The sequence below is a fragment of the Pan paniscus genome, chromosome 21 (assembly GCF_029289425.2).
Source record: "Pan paniscus chromosome 21, NHGRI_mPanPan1-v2.0_pri, whole genome shotgun sequence".
Lineage (NCBI taxonomy): Eukaryota > Metazoa > Chordata > Mammalia > Primates > Hominidae > Pan > Pan paniscus.
The window spans coordinates 24,752,685-24,766,249 of NC_073270.2; the positions used below are offsets into that span (position 1 = coordinate 24,752,685).

The 13,565-nt window shown below is 50.2% G+C and overlaps 1 protein-coding gene across 1 annotated transcript; it reads right to left on the reverse strand.

Annotated features, from left to right (window-relative positions):
* Positions 1-3,560: 3,560 nt before the first annotated feature.
* On the reverse strand, positions 3,561-7,379 carry CST5 (cystatin D). Its single transcript, XM_003829361.6, has 3 exons — positions 7,077-7,379; positions 5,129-5,242; positions 3,561-3,898 (listed from the first exon to the last, which is right to left on the reverse strand). Exons 1-3 carry the CDS (start codon positions 7,305-7,307, stop codon positions 3,815-3,817), a joined length of 429 nt encoding a protein of 142 aa, XP_003829409.1. The 5' UTR covers positions 7,308-7,379; the 3' UTR covers positions 3,561-3,814.
* Between the last annotated feature and the right edge of the window lie 6,186 nt (positions 7,380-13,565).

Here is a 13,565-nt window from a genome sequence, read left to right on the forward strand (position 1 = left end):
TCTTCCCAGGGCTCTTTCTGCCTCTGGATGTTGGTGTTGATGACGTGATGTCTGGAGCTGTTGCAACCACCTTGCTACCAGCTCGAGGCTGAAGCTTCAAGAACAGAAAGGTAAGGCTGAGAGAATCCCAAGGAAGCAGAGCTATATGCTGGAAGTTCTGTTCCTGAAGCCTGCCTCACCCAGGGCTTCTTATCATGAGGGTAGAGCATTCCCTTTGCATTCAAGACATTTTTAATTAGGGACTTAGTTTACATGTGGCTGAAAGCTTCTCAGCAGGTCCCAAGGCCTCTGCAGTTTCTTCTGCATGGTTTCTCCTTCCCTCACCTATTCTTCAAGTCTCTTTCTACTTTTGTGGCTGGTGGATTTGTCTCCTCCCTCACGTCCTCCTTTGCCCATGCACTATGCAAGAATACTGGAGTCTGCCCATGTGTGTGTGAGTGGCACAGACAGGAGGGGCGGGCCTGATGTCCCACCCCGATTATTCTGTTGACTCTCCCAGCTGCAGGCAACACAGATGTAAAACTGTGACCAACAGGTGAGACAATTTGAAGAGATACTTTTTCCAGGACAAACTCCTGCACATTCAATGAGCTAATCAATACAGCATATCATGATACATTTGCACAATTTTGAAGCTCACTACACAACAGTGACAGTTTAAAAATGCTGTGTTAGTGAGCATTGCTAATACAAAGAGTCTTTAAGATCATCAATCTTATGTCTAGAAAATTTAGAAAGCACTAAAATCTTAGAGTTCACATATGAGAGAAAACTGCAAGAAGCTTTTCCGAATTTGACAACAATCAGGAAAGGTTGCATGATATTACCAATGTGAGTTTTGAAGCAGAAAAAGGATGTTATGTACCATTAAGTTCACAGATCATCAAACAGCTAGTGGGAAGACTGGTTTATCTTTCTGCTATATTTATAAAAGTTCTGGTACAAATTCAATGTCTTATGATAAGGCAAATAGTGATTCATTAGCTGAATATGGAAACATAGGCAGAAAATATTACAGAGTTGTGTCAACTAGTTAATTAAACAAAAACATTATATGAGACAGTAAAGATCATGTGGATTAAGGAAGGGCAAATCTGCCCTTTCATCTTCAGGGTGGATAGATGGACTGATGTGGTCAAAGCTAGTGGCATCATGAACAGGAAACAATGTTTCTCTCAAGCTGCAGCTTTGAAATGTCAAGCAGCCTATTCCTTGGCTGACAACTGCTTTCTGACTCAATGGAAGACCTTGTTCTCTAGCGTCAGGGCTGTCAGAAACTTTGCTTATGAGTAAGAAGAACATCCCACTGCCTGGAGGATCTAGGTCCACCTTTACACAGAAGCACAGAGCTACAGAGAAGGGGTTTCTGGACAGAACGTTCCACATCTGCCTGAACCTTATGGGTTCTGAGGAGATAGGAGGAGCTGAGGAGATAGGAGGAGCCTAGTACAATTTGCAGTCCAGACCTGACCCTGGCTCCTTTACACAGAAGCCTGCCATGCTCTGAGTGCATCAATACACCTTCAAAATCCCTTCCTCCAATCCTGTGATAACCTTTTTTCCTTTGTTTGTTGAATCATGTGAGGATCCTTGTGTGACTTTATTCCCTTATTGCAACAACCCAATACTGAGTGTGTTGGCTACAGTACTGATTTGGTGGCTGATTATTTTCTGGATTTTGTGGGTGTCTGTTATTTTCTGGATTTTGTGGCTGTTTGCAGTATATCTCAGTGTTTTAAAAAGTGAGTATTTTGCCATAATTTATTTTCTTTTCCCAAATAAACATTAACTTTTGTGCTTTCTTTTGTATTGCTAATATTGCTCTATTTTTCATACATAAAGCCCCCATATTGTATGAGCCTCAGGCCCTGCAGCACCTGGTCTGCCTGTGATCATGAAGAGAGTCCACCTGCCCAAGGAAAGACTGTGCCGTCTCATGCTTCCCAGGCCTCCGATGCACTCATCCCTCCTTCCAGAGTGATTTCTCTATGCTGAGTGAGGGGTTTCCAACCTCTGCAGTTTCCATTTTTTACCTCTGATCTGGTGCATGATTTTTTCTAAAGGAACTCTTAGAAGACACTTAACATGACCTGATCAGGAACCTTCTTTAGCCTCTTCCAAGGACACAGCTCAGTGCCCAGAAGGTGGACCTGTTCACTCTCAGCTTCCCCGCATCCTGCTCTGTTCCTAGGGAGCAGACACACAGGGAAAAGTGGGGGGAGTCCTGTGCAGAACCCCGACGTCACACCATCTTCCCCAAGGAAGATAGAATTGTGTCAGAAAGGGACTGTTTTTCAAAAAATCAGCTGTTCATTGCATGCCTGGATGGTGGTCCCTTTGGTCAATAAACCCTTCATCCACATGGAAAATTATGAGCACTTCCGTGCAAGAAAGATTTTGCCCCCAACCACAACATCTGTGCACCTGCTGCTCTGCCCTCAGCCGCTCTCTCCCAGTAGAAGCCTGAATCACTAAGTGCACCCTCCACTGAGAGGATGAGGCCCAGATTTGACTCCCCCGCTCATGGCTGCCTGGGCGCTGCTACACTTCCCACATCACAGACTCAGTTAAATCCCATGGGGGTGGAGAGGAAATGGAAGCAGATGCTGCTCACTCTCCCTGCCAGACCATTCTCCTCCTGGCTTCCTAGGTGCGGCACGGTGGGTGCTGGCCTCAGGGCTGTGTCAGCAGCTTCCTCTTTGTCATTTCCCTCTCAGTGTTCATGGCAGCCACCCTTGGTCAATGCAGCTCTGAGTGGGGAAGACATTTCAGAGCCTTGGGCCAGAGGCACCTGTCCTGAGGGCTGCACCCCCTTCTCTTTGAACTAAAATAGCAAAGAGAAGGACCGTGTGGGCTTGGGGCCATGTGACTTAGGACTGTAGCCTCCTGCTTGAGGCACAAATATCTACTATTCTATGAATCATGATGACACTAAGTTTTTTTTATTAATTGGAACATCATCCTTGGAAAAAAACAGTCCACTTCATGCCAGTCCCATTTGTGTTTTAACTTCTCTAACTCTAATATAAAGTTTGACATGAGGACTTTTTAAAACTTCAAGTCCAGAGAATGGGCCGGTGGGTGTGAATTGACAAAACCTCCCACCCTGGGGCACACCCTCCCAGGATAGATGACAGCAGGCACTGTTTTCTCTGTGAGATCTTGCCCATCTTTGTTCTGGCTGGCATTTATCCCAATCAGTTACACATACACATACACACTTTTGGACTTGTTTCCATGTAAGGGCCTAAAGTCTCTTGTGGAAAGAAGCAGACATCGATCGCTATTTATTTAGTGTCTAGGGGATTTGATGAGAGCAGCTCAGTCCCTGGAGTCTGCTCAACTCTGCAAGCACAGATGGAATCCACGGCCTGGCAAGCTCCACTGAGGCCTGGCCCCTGCCTGTGGACACAGCCAGCCCCCTCCTCCTGGTCTGACCAGGAGCTCAGACCAAACCAGCAGCCCAACTTCTGGGGCCAGCAGAACAAGGAGGCTTCATAAAGGAACTGCAGAAACCCTGCCTGTGTGTACATCCCCAAACAGCCAAGAACTCAGAGGGAGGCAATGCTACTGTTTAATTGCAGGAGGTGGGAGAGTGTGCACTGCACACTGGGGTTATGAGAAGCAAGAAGGAAGGAGCAAGGGCAGAGCCCTCTGCTGAGCAATAAAGGCCTCCTGCCACCTTCTCTGTCTGTCTCCTGGTGCAGGCTCATGAGGAGACCTCCCCCAGGGTGGGGGCCACCAGTCCAGGGGTGGGAGCACTACAGGGGGTGGGAGTAGGAGGTGGTCAGTGTGACAGGCCTTGCACAGACCCCTAGACTTTCCGGCACTTGTAGTTCAGAATGGAAATTTTATCCTCCCAGGGAACTTCATTGATCTGGAAAGAGCAGAACTCTTCCTGTGAAAAGAAAGAGATGGAGAAAATGACTGTGGGTTACAGTTAAAGCCAAAGATGCCCAGGAATGGGACATCAGAATGGAGGTGAAAATGGATGGAGATGAGACACTGCCCCCTGACCCCAACCTACCCCTGCCGAGTTCCAGGGCACTGAGCCCAACTGGGCAGTGACTGTTCCATTGCCCCTCCCAAGGCTCCAAGTCACCAGGTGACATTGGGCCCTCACCCCAGCCTGCAGGATTCCTGTCCCAGCACAGCCCTATGAGGAGCAGCCTGTGCAAGGCCTTGGGAGCCTCAGGGGTGCAGGACAGGGGAGGCGGCTCACTGCCTCCAGCTCCTTCCACCTCCAGCACCCAGGCCAGCACTAAGAGGGGCCAGAGGGAAGAACCCAGGGAACTGGAAATTGCAACTCTAAGTGCCCGAGGTGGTGAGGAGATGACAAGGAGAGTGTGGCTCTGACTTGAGCAGAGACCTCGAAAGAAATCCTGGGTTCTTGGAGAGGCTGGTGTTGGGTGAGCTGGGGCAGGTCCAGGGCTTCTCAGCTAACAGGCATTTAATTCCCTCTAATATGCTCAGAGTGGCTGTGGCTGCAGGCAGATGCCTGAGGCTGGGGTTAGAGAGAGCCCCTTCTTTCTGACCAGAACCCAGCCCAGCAGCTGCTTCCTCCAGTCCAACAGGCAACACCCCAAAGCAGGCAGAGTTGGCCTCCCAGTAACCATTACCAAGCTAAAGTCTTCCTAGCAAAACAAATTCATCACCCGTATCCACACCACTCCATCTGCACACACATAGGCATCTATATTAACTCACAGCAACCCTCACCCAAACGAATATATGCATGAACCCACATACTCCTTCACACATCCACACACATGCGCACACACACTCCAGTGCATCTTCCTCATGTATGCACACATATGCATCTTTCCACATGCATAGCCACATGTGTACACCATCCCACACATACATTCATGCATACACAAAACTCCATATGCACAAACACATTCATTGACTTCACAATACACATCTGCACATGTGTGCCAAACACACATGCATCCTCCCATGCACATGAATACATCCTTGCATACGTGGCTCCACAAATATCTGCACACATGCACACATGCCCTCCAAAGCATGTGCAGTACAGGTGCGTGCACACACACATACACACACACACATGCACACACTGCTCTGCGGTACTTGATGCCTCTGACCCACATCAGGCACATACCTCTTTCAGTTTTGGCTGGTCATTGAAGGGACAGTTGTCCAAGTTGGGCTGGGACTTGGTGCATGTGGTTCGACCGAACTTCACATTGAAGTAGTAGTTCACCCCACCCACGATCTACACACGTGGAAGAGCAGGAAGCAGGGACAGCATGCTGTCAGTTTCATGCACACACAGGCACTTCACTGTGACTGAGTCACTGGGCTTGCCTGGGGCTTCATGCTGCCCACACTGTCACCCAAAAGGCACACAAGCCACCTTCTCCTGCTGGCTGGCAGTGGTAGTGTGTCCCGGTCCTTCCTAGTAACTTGTTTTCTCTGGGTATCTCAAGCAAGCTGTCTCATGCAGCCCAGTAGAAGGAGAAGCAGGGGCAGGGCAGATGGAAGCCAGGGCCTAAAACCCCCTTCACTGGATTCAGGAACAGAAGGCACAGCTCTGGGGAACCAGCCAGGGTGGGACAAAGAAACAGTCCTGGCACCAGGCTTGCAGGGCAGGGTCTAAGCACCAAGTGAATGCTCTTTCCCACAGCAAAGGATTAACTGAATTCTGCTACCTGTGCTCAGGGGGCAGGGACACTGGACCCATCCTAGGAAGGCTGTCACCTGATGATGAAATTTCAGCTAACTTCCAGCTCCTGGCATTCAGTCCACAGAGCATCTCATTCCTGCCATTTAACCCAGAGGTATTTTTCCTCATTTCTCAGTAGGAGATGAGATGCTCACATACATTCATGTTTTAGGCCAATAAACATTGCCTCCTGCATGCCTCCATTCCAGGTGTGATTTTCAAGGCAATATTTCTAAAGTGAGTCACACACCTGCATGTCTTAGGGTTGAAACTTCAGAAGAGAACTGAATGCTTTCCCTGCACAGTGCCGCCCCCAGACATGACTTGTCAGAACCGTGGAGAAGCATGGGATGAGGGACTCTGGGACCAGGGTGCTAGACCTTGCCCTGTGGAACCACACACAAGTCCTGTAGAACCACAAGCAAGTCCTGTGATCCCTCTGGTGTCAGTCTGCTGCTCTGTAAAATAGGCTCCAGGGCCCAACGATCTACATCATTCTGTGCTTCACTCCCAGTGAGTGACACACTTAAGAGGGAGTGCAGGCCAGCAGGGACCACAGCACCAGGGAATGCCCCTCCTGTGCAGGGAGAGGGCTGCAGGAGGAGAAACAGGGCTGGTCTGGACTCCTCTGACTTTCCAAGAGAAGGTAGAGGAGCTCTAAAGGCTGGCAGGCCATATAGCCCTGTGGTCACTGTGTCACTGTTTGCTGCTCTGCCATGGGACGTAGGTCAAGCTGGGCTCGGTAGCCCTGCTGAAGCTCCTTCCCTCTGGACCCAACCACCTCCTTCACTCTGCTGGGTGATTGCTGTCCTCATTTTGCTGAGGTCTAACTCTGCGTTAGCTGGCAGAGGCAGGGTCAGGCGTGCTCTACCCCAGCAGGAACTCAGCTGTCCTGGGCTGTAGGGGGTGGTCAGCCAGCCTGAGAGTGAAGGCCACTAGCCATGATGGGCTGTGCCCAGGGGCGTGACTTGGGAGGGAAGCGGGGCTATCCAGGACAAGGAGTCAGGTTCCCGTGTGGCCCCTGTGGAGAGGACTCAGGGAGGAAGATGAACCTCGTGGCCTGGATCTCATCCTGAGCAGCATCAAGCCCACCCAGAGTCAGCACAGTCTCCATCCACACCTGCTGGACCCTGGGAAATGCCACAGTCATGGTACAGACACAGTGGCTGCTGCAGGTTAAAGGAGGCCGAGGGTACAGGACAAGGCTGAACTCATACACTCACGGCCAAGGAGTGTCCTAGGGCATGAAGACCATCAGCAGACAGTCAGAGAAAGCTGAATGAGTCTGCGGTTTAGATAATGTTGATTTGCTGGGAGTGCTGTGAGGGGTGAGGCAAAAAACCCAGCTGGGACTCAGGACCCCCAGGGTGGTGGTAGCACGCACCTGCTGGTAGGCAGCCATCACCTGCAGAGGGCGGCTGTAGTACTCATCCTTACTAATGACCTTGTTGTACTCGCTGATGGCAAAGTCCAGGGCACGCTGCACACTCTTGTCATTGAGGTCTGCGGCATGGATGCCACCTGCCAAGGTCCTAGATTGGGCCGAGGCACTCCCGGCCACGGCCACCATCAAGGCAGTCAGCAGCAGCAGTGGGGTGTGCATGGGCCATGTCATGTTCTACTGGGACACAGAGCAAGGAGCTGGATCTCCCAGAGAGCAAAGCAGCAGGAGGCTGAGGCAGGAAGCCCAGGCCAGAAGCCAGCTGTGCATTTATCCTGCTTGGGTGTCCCCCAACCCCACCTGCTCCCTGGCCCCGCCCCTGGCTCCTCCTCCTCTTTCTACCCCTCCTCTTCTGTCTCTATCTCCCTTTCCACCCCCAACCACCTCCCTCCCTCCCTAAGTTCCCTTCGCTCCTCCCATGCCTCCTCCTCATCCTCCTCCCCACTCCTGTCCTGACCGCAACCTCCCCACAGCCCTGCCCCTCTTCCTCAGTGCTCTAAAGCTTGGCTCACTCTGGATTCCAGAGAGATGACACTGCTCCCTGGGCTGTGAAACCTGGTGACCACCTATGTCCTCAGGAAAGGGAGAAATACAGGGCTTGGCCTTCTAAAGCCTTCAGATGTCAGGGGCATCCAGGAGCACGTGGTCATGGTCTGGGAATTCCTGGGGCAGGGAGCTGTTTCAGAAGCTCCGGGATGACCTTGTCCATGCCCTCTTCTGGGGAACTTCTTTGCCAAACACAAAGTAATTAACCTTTGGGTAAAGTTCACTGGGTTCTCGTTTCATAACTCCTCATTATTCAATAAACAAACCTGTCACCAGCTTCCCCCTGCACCAAGCAGTCTGGGCAATAGAGCCATAGACATGAACTTGCAAAGCTGCTATCCAACAGAGATGTGACAGAAACCCAGGAGCAATTTAAAACACATTTGAAAAAGTTAAAAGATACAGCTGAAAGTAATTTTGGTATTTCTACTTTAACCTAATATATCCAAAATACTTCAACACATCAGGACTATTCTTAAGGAGCTAGTTTACATTCTTTTGTGTGAGTGTAATGTCTTGAAGTTCCCTGTGTATTTTTTACAGTTAGACTAAGCGTCACTTTGGACTAGCCCCATTTCAAGTGCCCTGTGGCCACGAGTGGCTGCTGGTGGCTGTGGTACTGCATAGCCCAGCCATTAGGGTGTGTGGGAGGATGCAGAGTGGTGATCAACAATTTAGATCAGGGAATTATAGTCGCTCAGTTAGAGAGAGGTGGGTGCTACTGGACCCTGGTCAGGGAAGTCTCTAAGAGACCGGAAAGGTTGAGAAGCCCCAGGCAGCAGGAAATAGTCAGTGCAAAGGCCCTGAGGCAAGGCTGGGCATGCCTGCTCCAGGAAGAGGAAGCTCCTGGAGGGGGTGTGAGCAGGGAAGGGAACGACCTGGAGTCTGACGGTAACTGTGGGTGTGTCCAGGTGGAAGGCGCAGGGAGACCCCTGGCAGGTGGTGGGGGTGTCAGGAGAAGGAGCAGCAGCCACAGGATGAATGTGGGAGCCCAGGAGCCTCTCTTGCTCCTCCCCTCTGGGAGACGTGCTGCCAGCACTGGTCCTCTGTGCCCTGCTTGGAAAACTCATGTAATATTTTAAAAATTACTTTGAATGAGGTAGAATTTACACACAATAAAATGCCTAATTGTATGTGCCCAATCTGGGGGATTTCATAAATGCATACACTTGTGTTACCACTTTGTCCACACCTGTGATATCTGCCTCACCCCAGATGGTTTCCTCCTGCCTCTGAAGCCCACCCTCATGCCCACCCCACCCTGGCAGCCCACATCTGGTCCTGTGGACTCCTTTGTTGCCTGTCCTTGAGCTTCCCAGGAATGGAATCCTGCAGAGAGAGCCCATGTGTGTCTTCGTCCTTTGCTCAGCGTGGCTTCATTGCCATGATTGAGAGTTCTCCTTCTCCACAGACTGAGAGGATGTGGTCAGTTGGGTGCCCTGTGGGCTGACAAAGCCCCCAGCTCGGGATGCTGTGGGCCTGGACTGGAATGTGACTTCAGGAGTAGGGAGGGTGGAAGGAGGCTCTGAACAGACAGCTGCTCCCTTTGTTCTCTCAACCCCGCCCTCCATGCCTGAAGGTGACCCTGTGGCAAATGCCCTTATGGTGAGGTGGCAGGCTTGGCCAGAAACACCAGGAAACCCTGGGCCTTAGCAGGACACCCAGAGGACTCTCCCGGGAGTGGTGGAGGTGAGGGTCGGCCAGGATCAGCCCAGACCTGCTATAATCCTGGGGCTCCGCCATGGCTGGGGCTGCATCAGCAGGAACCCGACAGCGGGAACAATATTACTTATGGGTGCTCATGTTAAGTATGAGGACAGGGGACCTTTTTACCCAAGGCCCAGTGACCATTGCACCCCACTGTGAATCCAGCACCCCTAGAAAAGCCATGCACTCCGGCAGATACAGCAGGTGGCCCAGGGATAGTGTTTACTGCTGGGTGAGGGAGGGAAGGTCTTCAAGCAGGGCTGCACGTGATGCCTCCTAGTTAGACAGGAAATGGGGGGAGATTCCCAGAGAAGGGAAAGAGAGGGCAGTCCCTGGCCAGGTGCTTGTGGGCAGAATGGTCATCTCCCAAGTGTGGGAGTTGGGTCTCCTCTGTGGCTCCCACCTTCCCTGGCCGCTAGGCCTCAACTCTCAGGAGGATGTGTTGTGCAGAGGGTAAGCTGAAATACACACAAATCTCTCCTATCTTTTGTCATTACGAAGGAGGTGCAGGTCATCCACATAACAGGCATATGGTGGTGGGTGGAGTATGGGGTGGGAGCTGGAGTGCTGGCCTATTTCCCTGTATGTGATGCCACCGCCAGTGGTCATCCTCTGTCAGGACACTGGAATGAGCTATAGGGAGGGTCAAAGGCCTGATACAGTGACCACTCTAATCTTTGTAGTCAGACCCCCATGTAGGGCACTCTCACGAACTACAAGAGATGCATCCAGTATGGGTGATGGTAAGTGGAAGGTTAGGGTAGATGGACAGCTGCTCCAGCTGCTGGGTGACCTTGGGAAAATGTTTTGCCTTCTCTATGTGTCATGCATATGGAAAGGTGAGCTGCTTTGTAAATGGTGGTGTCTGGTGGTTCAAAACCAGCAAGATAAGTTTGATTCTGCAGTGACATTTAAGTGTGGTTAAAATTTACAGTAGCCCAGTGTTATGGCATGCCTGTACAGCTACTCTTGAGGCTGAGGCAGGAGGATCTCTTGAACCCAGGTGTTCCAGACCACACTGTGCAACACAGTGAGATCCCATCTCAAAAATGATGGAGCCTTAGTTCCTATAGCTTACAGCTCCAATGACAGGCTGGCAGGGACCCAGAGATAAACAATGGACTCAGGACCAAGCCAGGGGCCTCCAGCACCTTTGTAATCTGGAGGAGTCCAGTTGCCCAGGAGGGGGCATGTTTCCTTTCTGCCAGTGGATAAAAGAGAAAGCCGTGTTCTCCCAGGTTGCGTGTGTATCTTGATCCCATGATTGAATTAGTAGAGTGAGAAATTAGGTGAGTGACAGAAGTTCTCTATAATAAATAGGCAGTAAAGGGAAACACTAAACGATATTATAACCAATAAATACCTAAGGGCATAAACATCACCTAAAGTGCAAGTGGTTAAACCAAGTTGGCCAAGAGTTGAGATTCTGCACATCCGGGTTTTGAGCAATTAACATTCAGTGTCTGTGATAGGAGATGGGACTGAGCAGCCACGGGATTTGTTGGCTTCTCAAAGGGGAAGCCCAGAATCCTCCTTTATGGAGTACTGTGAGTTCTCTGGGGTCAGGCTTGTCCCTTATGCACACCCTTCCTCCTTCCCCCTCCCTGCTCCCAACTGTGGGGGACCTGAGATACTCCTGGACCATTGGCCACCATTGGTAAGCATCTGGGCTCTGATGGGGATGAGGCCACATTATTATGAACTCTGGTACTTGCTGTGAAGCATGCCCAAAGCCCCTACAGGAAACGGGCGTACAGAGCCCAGGATCTGAGGTCTGAGAGTTTGGCCCTTTATGGGGGGGAAGAGAATCCTTGGGAAGTTTCCTGCTCAGGGATCAATGTGTAAACAGCACTTAGGATTTTAGATTACAAGGTTACCATTTATTTTCTCAAGGAGTACATTCTTCTGAGCAGAGCCAGTGGCTAGAGAACCACAGCCGAGTGGAGAGGACAGGGAGAGTTCCTTGGGAACTCGGGTTGCTTGCTGATGCACCCATGGACTTCCCCCAACTCCCTGGTCCCAGCCTGCAGGGGCCTGGCCCAGGAGAATACAGATGGCTCTGAGGGGAGAGCAATCCCCTTGGCATCTCTGTGTGGTGAGAGTTTCCTTTCTAATCCCCATTCAGGTCACTGCTGGGACTTCCCTGTCACTGTTTGTCTAACCTTAAATATCAATTCCTTTAGCAGACTGCAGTGGCTGTGGAGAGTGGTTCCTGTTCCTGCCTGGAATCCACTTACACTCAATCAGTGGGTGCTGGAGCTGGAGCCAGAGGCCATCAGGACAGCCTGCCTGCTCTTGTGGCCCTGCCTGCCCTCTCTTCTTGTCACAGAGGAGCTGGATCCAGTGACAAGACTCTCTAACGAAACTTTAAGGCTCCTCTGAGCCTTCTTCACTAGGCCTCAACCTTGGTCTCCAGTTCCTACCTGCCAGGTCTGCATTGCTCAGTTTTAGGAAAGAATCCTGCTTCATTTTAGGGAGAATCCTGCTGTCCTTGGGGTCTGATCACCCTTGACATCTGATCAAGTTCCTCATCCCTCAGCTTTGATGTCTAAGGCTGTGTCCTGCCTTTAGCAAGAATCCTGTCTGGTCAGTTCAGCCAGAAACCCCTACCTTTGATGTCTCTGCTTAGTAATTTTTTCTTCACTAACCTCCACACCCTGCTCCTTGGCTATAAATCCCCACTTACTCTTTTCATATTTGGACTTGAGCTCACTCTGTCTTATTGTGAGAGTGTTGACCCTATTGCAATTGTCTTGAGTTATCTCAACCAAGGCCAGGCTTCCAGCAGTGAAGCTCCTCGTCCCCCTGTCCATGACGTCATCACTGGACTTCCTGCAGGCACCACCTGTTCAGCATGTCTATTGCTACAATCATCATTTTGCCCACAGACCTGCCCCTCATGGAGAGCATGAAATGTAGGTTGGATTCGGAAGGAAAGGGCTGCGCTCCACGAGTTGCATGGCAGTTGTAGACACCAGCAGAAACCATGCAGTCTACGGAGGAGGAGATTTCTCCCTCTCTGGACCTCACATGGGATGGACTGTGGGTCTCTGCTGGGAGGGGTGTTCAGAGCATCCTGTACACATCAGTTACCTACTGCTGCATCAGAAGCCACCCCGAATCTTCCTGGCTGAAAGCAACATGATGTGTGGATTCTTATGACTCTGGAGCTGTCCGCGGCTCTTCTGCTGGTCTTGTTAGGTTCACTTGGGGGCTGCATTCAGGTGGGGTAGGCTGGAAATGTGCTCAGCGGGGATGGTGAGCATCTCTTTCCAGGCAGTCTTTCACTCTCAAGAAGGTGAGAGGATACTTTTACATGAAGTTGCTGTCCATGATCACATTTCAGGAGCCCACCTCCCAGGAGTGGCCTGGCCCCAGCCATTGCAGCGTATCTATGCCAGTCCACTATAAAGTTGCTATTTTTCACTTTATCATTAACAAATATTCCACAAAGCAATGCTTTGAAATATGATTATATCCTACTTCTTATCAAATTTTCACTCTCTAGCTTTAGCATACAATGATAATTGTTGCTTGAATCAATTGTTATTATGACTGTTGAGAAAAGGTTGTTTCTAATTTCATTATTTGTTCTACATTTATTAATGGCATTCATTCTACTATAAGGAAAATCTCTATTTTCTTCTATCTGCTTATCTGTCTACCTACCTACCTATTTGCCATTTATCTTTCCATAGATCTATCTGACTCGTTGTTTCTTATTTTATTCAATGAGTTACACTCTGTTAGCACTATTTATTCCAATGTGAAAATTATCTCAGAGTTGGCTATTGGGGGCCCCTTTAAGCTGCTTCCTGCATTCTTATGAGATGTTTTCATCATTATTTGAGTCTATTTTTACTTTCTGATGTAACAAGAAGTTCCAGATTTATCTTTCACTTTTCTGAGCCAACCTTAGAATCAGTGGCTAGAATCTGCGGTGAATTTAGAAAGCAAGGCCCAAGTGCAACCTGTGCTCATTGTTCCTGGATGGCCATGAGGCCTCGGTCTGTGCTTCTCAACCTGCGGCAGGAGACACCAAATATGCTTCCCAGAGCACACTTGGTAGTGTCTGGGGACATTTTTGGTTGTCACTACTTGGTAGGAGGTGCTGCTGTCATTTTGGGGATAGAGGTCTTGGATGCTGATAAACATCAGGCAATGCACAGCACAGCTCCC

Excerpts from the sequence above, each read along its gene's own strand:
- CST5 (XM_003829361.6), bottom strand. The coding sequence starts at position 7,307 with ATGACATGGCCCATGCACACCCCACTGCTGCTGCTGACTGCCTTGATG. Across the intron at positions 5,243-7,076 it reads TGATGGCTGCCTACCAGCAG|ATCGTGGGTGGGGTGAACTA; the intron begins GTGCGTGCTACC and ends CCACGTGTGTAG. Across the intron at positions 3,899-5,128 it reads ACCAGCCAAAACTGAAAGAG|GAAGAGTTCTGCTCTTTCCA; the intron begins GTATGTGCCTGA and ends TTCTTTTCACAG.